Source organism: Neomonachus schauinslandi, chromosome X (genome assembly GCF_002201575.2).
Source record: "Neomonachus schauinslandi chromosome X, ASM220157v2, whole genome shotgun sequence".
NCBI classification, from domain to species: Eukaryota; Metazoa; Chordata; class Mammalia; order Carnivora; family Phocidae; genus Neomonachus; species Neomonachus schauinslandi.
The window spans coordinates 17,623,588-17,631,096 of record NC_058419.1 but is presented as its reverse complement, the minus strand read 5'-3'; the positions used below and the strand labels follow the sequence as shown (position 1 = coordinate 17,631,096).

The 7,509-nt window shown below is 43.4% G+C and overlaps 1 protein-coding gene across 1 annotated transcript in view; it reads right to left on the bottom strand.

The window, feature by feature from the left end:
- LOC110575422 (40S ribosomal protein S12-like) overlaps nt 1-4,351 on the bottom strand; it is an 8,019-nt gene extending 3,668 nt beyond the window's left edge. The window contains exon 1 of the mRNA XM_044911922.1: nt 4,348-4,351. Coding sequence (XP_044767857.1) covers nt 4,348-4,351 — 4 coding nt within the window. The remainder of the gene's footprint in view (nt 1-4,347) is intronic.
- Between the last annotated feature and the right edge of the window lie 3,158 nt (nt 4,352-7,509).

Sequence of the window (7,509 nt, the reverse complement as noted above, 5' to 3'; positions counted from 1 at the left end):
ACTTGGAATGTATGTGAGGCCTGCTTTCCAGAAGCTCAAAGCCCAATCGAGTATTGAGTACTCTTTTCGCTAGTCTGACAATCATCCATCACATTGTTTCTATGGGAAATGGTTTCCAGTTCCCAAACTGCCTGACTGCATGCTGGGAACTGGCTGCACAGACAGGAAGGGAAGGAGCAAAAGGTAGAAGCCCCCAAGAGCCAGAGGAGCTGTTCAGGGAATGCGTTCTAGGGGTTCAGAGGAGGGAGGGAGGGAGGACCCTGGCCTGGGCATTGCAAGACCTCCTGGGGCAGGGGAGTGGGAGCTGTGCTCTCAGGAGGAATAGGATTTTGGTGGGGGGTGGGGTGGGGTAAAGGGGTACCTTCTCCTGAGACAAGAACAGGGTGCTCACTACACAAGCTGGGAGAAATGGTTCAGGCGTTCCGGCTGGAGTCAGGGATGTCAGGCCAGATGGGATTGCCTGTGGAGCTCACACAGAAGAGAAGGAGGGGTTGGGGGGAGAAGAAGAGGCACAATTTATCATTAGTACTGTGGGCCAGGCACGTGACCTACATGACGTCTCTTCCTCATAGGACGCTTCATTGCTTAGTTGCGGAAATAGCTTCACGGGGGTTAAGTGAGGCTCTTACACTCCCCCCCCACCCCGGCTCCTGACAGGTGGTGAGTGCTAGAGTCAGGATTTGAATCCAGGTCTGCGTGGGTGTTTCCATGACGTTGTGCCTTCTTACTCTTGCACATGTCCCTGACTCCTGTGTTGGACGTAAAAATGCCCATGGAAGGGGCCCCTGGGTGGCTCAGTCGTTAAGCGTCTGCCTTCAGCTCAGGTCATGATCTCAGGGTCCTGGGATCAAGCCCCGCATCGGGCTCCCTGCTCAGCTGGGAGCCTGCTTCTCCCTCTCCCTCTGTCCCTTACCACCAAGTGGAAGGCTCAAGACCATTTGAACACATTCTCTCAGTTCTGGAAGCCAGGAGTCTGAAATCAAGGTGTCAACAGAGTTTTCTTCCTCTTGTTGCCTTTAGAAGACTATCCTTAGGTGTTAGGCTTCTCCAGAGAAACAGAACCAATAGGTTATATATATTCTATGGGGAGAGAGAGATTCATCATAAGGAATATGAAGGCTTGCAAGTCCAAAATCTGCAGAGTGAGCTGGCAAGGGAGGGACCCAGGAGAACTAATGTTCCAATTTGAGGCTGAAGGCCTGAGTTAATGTCTCCTATCAAGTTGAAAGTCAGGCTGCTGAAGAATTCTCTTTTGCTGGGGGTGGGGTTGGGGTCATCTTTTTGTTTTATTCTGGCTTTCAACTGCTTGGATGAAGCCTGCCTACCTTAGGGAGGGCAATCTGCTTTACCCAAAGTGTGCTGATTTGATGTTAATGTCATCAGAAACGCACCCTCAAAGAAACACTCAGAGTAACCATGTTTGAGCAAGTATCTCAGTATCCTGTGGTCCAGCCAAGTTGACACTTAGAATTAACCATCATAGCTTCCTTGCCTCTTCCAGCTCCTGGTGGCTTTAGGCGTTCCTCGTCTGCGGGCTGCATGATTCCAGTCTCTGATTCCAACTTCACACAGCTTTCTTCCTGTGTCCCAGCCCAAATCTTCCTCTGCCTTTCTCTTAGAAGGCCCATCCTAAATCTCGGATGATCTCATTTCAAGATCCTTAGCTTAGTTGTGTCTGCCAAGACCCTTTTTCCAAGTCAGGTCGTAATCACAGTTTCTAGAGGTTAGGACACAGACACATCTTTTTGTGGGGCAACCATTCAATCCACGAAACTGGTATTGCCTCCTGGAAATCTAAGGAGTTCTGCTGGCATGGCCACTTCCTAGCTTCAGGTACAAAACAAAAACCCCAAACTGAGGGGCTCCAGACTATTAATAATCCTAGTGAAGGAGGTAAGTCCACCACCATTTGGGGTAGACATTGTAAGTGAAGTGTCATGTGGCGGGGGAGAGGGGCAGGAAATGTCACTGCCCACTCAGGAGAGCTGCCTGGCCCATCCCTATGTGAAGTGAGGAGGAGGAAGATGCCCAGAAAACCGTCTACATTTTCTTTCAAAATGTATTTTCTTTATTTTTACAATATATTTGTGGTTTATTTCACATACAGCTTTCCCACAGTGGCCAGATATAAAAGGTTTTATTTTTACAGCTTCCATTTTTTTTTATTATGAAAGCATTTAACATTATAAAGATTTTGAAAGTGGAAAGGTAAATGACTCCTAATCTTTCCACCTTGCTACAACGGATTTCTGTTCTTTATATTCCCTTTCATTATTGTCCACCTATGTCTTAGCTCCTTTGTGAAGTCTTCCCTTATTTTTCAGCAGGCTTTAATGTTCCTTCTGCCATCCAAAAGCAGTTTGTGGATTATAACATTTCTCACTTTTGTTTAAGATTTTATTTGTAAGGAATCTCTACACCCAACGTGGGGCTTGAACCCACATCCCCGATGTAGAGTCGCATGCTCCGCTGACTGAGCCAGCCAGGAGCCCCACACTTTTCACTTTGATTGTATGACTTGCACTTAGACTGAATCTCCTGCAGAGCAGGGACCATGTTTTTTTCACCTTTGCGTCTCTTACACATAGTACAACGCCTGGTACAAAGTAAATGGTCAATAAAATTTTTCAAATGAATTAATGCATATATGTGTACTGTCATGATCATGATAAGCATGTAATTTTGTAATTTGCTTTTGTTACTGAGTATCAGAGTACACACATTTTTATATGCTTTCATTTTTCACATAATGTATTTCAATAGTTTCCTAATAAGTTTTTTAAGAGAGGGAGAGAAAGAGAGGGAGGGGGAAGAGCAGAGGGAGAAGGAGAGAGAGAATCTTAAGCAGGCTCCACGCCCAGCACAGAGCTTGATGCAGGGCTTGATCCCACAACGCTGAGATCATGACCTGAGCCCAAATCAAGAGTCTGACACTTAACTGACTGAGCCACCTAAGTGCCCCAATAGTTCCCTGACATTCTATCCTATGAATGGACAGTTGTTTACTTAGTCATCTCCCTCCTCTTGGGAATGGTTGTTTTCAGCTTCACACTACTTGCCATTATACTGAACTGAACACTTTCATAGGCAGGGCTTCTACTTCTTCTTCTTCTTCTTTTTTTTTTTTTTTTTGAAGTAGGCGCCATGCCCAGCATGGAGCCCAAAATGGGGTTTGAACCCACAACCCTGAGATCAAGATCTGAGCTGAGCTCAAGAGTCAGACACTTAACCGACTGAGCCAGCCAGGTGCCCCCTTCTTGGTTTTTTTAATGAATGAAATTTCCAAAAGTGGGATGAACATTTTTAAGTTCTTGTTAACATTTCGCTTCTCAAGAAGGTCATACCAATTTGCATTAACAAGTAACATTATAACCACAATTCTTTGAATATTGTGCTTGAACATCATTTTTATAATTGTTTTCAAATACTATTTCATCATAATTTTTATTTTGAATTCAATAAAACTTAACAAACACGTTTCATTGGAGTTTTATATGGTCGTGATAAGCATGTAATTTTGTAACTTGCTTCTAGATATAACTGGAAGTGTCCAGGTATCCAGCAGTGCACGTGTATCCCCTGTGGACAAGTAGAAAAGCAACGGGTTTTGTTAAAAATGGCGAAGAGAGGGGCCCCTGGGTGGCTGAGTTGGTTAAGCGGCTACCTTCGGCTCAGGTCATGATCCTAGGGTCCTGGGATCGAGCCCCGCATTGGACTCCCTGCTCCGCGGGAAGCCTGCTTCTCCCTCTCCCACTCCCCCTGCTTGTGTTCCCTCTCTCGTTGTGTCTCTCTCTATCAAATAAATAAAATCTTAAAAAAAAAAAAAAAAAGGGCGAAGACAGAAGAGAGAAGTCACCATCCCAGTACAGACCAGCCGTCGTGAAACCAAGACCTCTTGGCTAAATAAATAGTTTGATTACTGAGTTTATATTTGGGTGCTATTGCTTATGTCCTCCATTCTTTTCTGAGTTTCTGAGTTTCCCTCTGGTATGATTTCCCATCTATCTGAAGAACTTATTTCCTATAGTCCAGGTCTCCTGACAACTAGTTTCTCTTAGTTTTCTTTCATCGAAAATGTCTTTGTTTCATCTTTACTTTGGTTTTTTTTTTTTTTTAAAGATTTTATTTGTTTATTTGAGAGAGAGAAAGAGCACAAGCAGGGGGAGCAGCAGAGGGAGAGGGAGAAGCAGGCTTCCCGCTGAGCAGGGAGCCCGATGTGGGGCTTGATCCCAGGACCCTGGGATCATGACCTGAGCCGAAGGCAGCCGCTTAACCAACTGAGCTACCCAGGCGCCCCATCTTTATTCGTTTTTTAAAAGATTTTTTTATTTTAAGTAATCTCCGTACCCATGGTGGGGCTCGAACTCATGACCTTGAGATCAAATGTCACATACTCTACCGACTGAGCCAGCCAGGTGCCCTTCATCTGTCCTCTTGAAGGATTCTTCCACTGGTTATGGAATTCTGGGTTGACAGCTTTTCTTTTAGCACTTTAAAGATGTTCCAACTGTCTTCGTCCTTCCTGGTTTCTGGGAAGAAGACCATGGTCATTTGAGTGCTCATTCCCCTATATACATAATATTTTGTTTCTCCCTGGCGATATGCAAGATTTACTTTTTTCCTTGGCTTTCATCCACTTGATTATGATGTATTAGGCATGGTTTTCTTCATATTTATCCGGTCTGGTGTTCACCAAATTCTGGGATGTTTTTGCCATTATTAAATTTTTTTTTCTTCCCTCTTCTCTCCTTCTGGGACAATTCCTTATATGTTAGATCTTTTGATACTGTCTCACAGATCCCTGTGGCTCTGGTCATTTTATTTTCTGATCTTCTCTCTCTTCTTTAGACTGGAGAATTTCTAGTGATCTCTTCATATTTGCTCACTTTTTCTCTGTCTTTTCCATGCTGCTCTTGAGTCCATTCAAGGTTTTTTCCCCAAATACTATATTTTTTGGTTTTAGAATTTCATTCATTTTTTATAGTTTCTATTTCCTTTTTTTTTTTTTTTGAGATTTCCTTCTTTCTTACATTCGCTACAAGCATATTTTTCTTCAACTCATTGACTGTAGTTATAATACCTCCTTCAAAGTCTTTGTCTGATCATTCCAATTTCTGGGTCATCTTTGTGTTGAGCTCAACTGATAGTCTTTTGTCTTGGGAGAATGGATGGGTCACATTTCCCTATTTTTTTGTTTTGTTTTTTGAAGATTTATTTATTTATTTGAAAGAGAGAGAGCACAAGCAGGGGTAGTGGGAGAGGGAAAAGCAGGTTTCTCACTGAGCAGGGAGCCCGATGTGGGGCTCAATTCCACAACCCCGTGATCATGACCTGAGACGAAGGCAGACGCTTAACGACTGATCCACCCAGGCACCCCTGTTTTTGTTTTTTGTTTGTTGGTTTTGGTTTTGTATATTTGGTAATTCTAATCATATACTGGGCATTGTAATTGTTAGGTTGCAGAGACTCTGGATTTTCATATATTCCTCCAAAAGTGTTGATGTTTTTGTTTTAGCAAGCAATTAACTTGGTTAGGCTCAGACGGCAAAGTCTATCTCACCAGCTCAGCTCGATTATCGGCTCAAATCTTTTAGCCCTAGCTGTAATGTGATTTGATTCTGCCCTAGGCATGTGTGGTTCAAGGGTCCTGGGGTCAGCCAGAGGCCTTGGCTAAGTATAAGTTTATTCATAGAATATGGAGCTTTTCTGTTCCACTTCCCTCCTTTCCTGGATTCTCCTGGCATTTTCAAGTGGCTGTAGTTACCCTGAGTTCTGACATCTGGTTCTTCAGGCCAGAAAGGTTTTCTATTGGGAGTTTTAGCTGTCTTGTGCCATGTTGCAACAGTAGTCTGGGATTAGGCTATAAGCTGTAAAAATGGAAACTCACCCCATGCCAGTCCTTTCTTCCCCATTTCAGCTCCCATCCAAAATCTGCCTGCTTTTTTTTTTTAAGATTTTATTTATTTATTTTTTTAAGTAATCTCTACACCCAACATGGGGCTCACACTCACAACCCCAAGACCAAGAGTCACACGCTCCACCGACTGAGCTGACCAGGCGCCCCTTGTTTTGTTTCTTACTCTCCAGAATCTCCAGGTTTCTTTCTTTTTTCTTTTAGTTTTTTTTCCTTAGAGTCTGTAGTTGCTATCTTCAGGGAGGTTGTGCTGTTAACGGGAAATGCTTTTTAATTTTTGAGTAAAAGAAGACATTGGGGGATTTTCTCCTTGTTAAAAAAATAATGTATGTGCATTTAAAAATGATATGACAAAGAGAAACACAAAGAAGAAAATAAAACTACCCACAATTTCATTTCTAAAAGACACTTACTATTAACATTTTGGTATATTCCCTTTCATTTTTTTCATATATAATATATATACGTATATATTTAAGTAGGGGCACCTTGGTGGCTCAGTCAGTTAAGCGTCTGCCTTCTGCTCGGGTCAGATCCCAGGGTCCTGGGATCCATCCCCGCGTCGGGCTCCCTGCTCAGCGGGGAAACTGCTTCTCCCTCTCCCTCTGCCCGCTGCTCTGCTTGCTTCTGCTCTGTCTCTCTGTCAAATAAATAAATAAAATCTTTAATATATATATATATATTTTTAAGTAGGCTCCATACCCAATGTGGGGCTTGAACTCACAACTCTGAAATCAAGAGTTGCATGCTCTACCAGGTAAGCCAGCCAGGTGCCCCATTTTTTCATATATATATATATTTTTTTCATGTGTTTATATAACCATTGAAATATATATATATTTCCTATAACTAAAACAGGAACATACTATAGATGTATGATAACCTGCTTCTCCCCCAACCCAATTTGGGCACTATATAATAAACACCAAAAAAGAGTTATTGTGGGCTGAAGAATAAAGGGTTGGCGAACTTACTAAAGGCAGATTAAAAAACAAGAGTTTTGATCTAAAAGGGGTTGGTGGGAGGTGGTACCTTTTAGGGTAAGGTCCACAGAAGGGCCTCAGCACCGTGCCCTTGCTGCCATAACAGAGTAGAGGGAACAGTGTCTCTTTCTCAGCCCTATTGTCCTTGGGGAGGAGCTGAGGATTTGGGATAGGGCTATGGTTTCTTCTGCGGACTCCCGGCTATTAGCGACTCTGATGGAAGGAAGTCCCAGCCCTGGAGGCTGCAGGCCACTGGGAGTCACTGGAGCTTTTGGGTGGCCCTTCCAGCTGTACGTCCTGAGGAATGGGCACTGAGTTAGTAGAACATAGCTATTATTTGCTGCACTGATTTGAGTTTTCAGGTGTGATCAACTCCAGCGGAGGGGATAACTTCCTTCAGAGTCAAATTACCCGATGAGAAGTCACCCCTTGCTCTTTAGAATCGGTCTCCCCTTGTGTAGGTTTGACCTGACGTGCTGATTCACTACTCTCCCCTATGTACCCAACTTGTTCCCGCATGTTGAATCTTGGATTAGATCTTTAGACCTGGATCCTCCACCCAATTTTGTCAGCCACTAACTTCGAACTCAATATGGCCTGATCTGAGCCCAT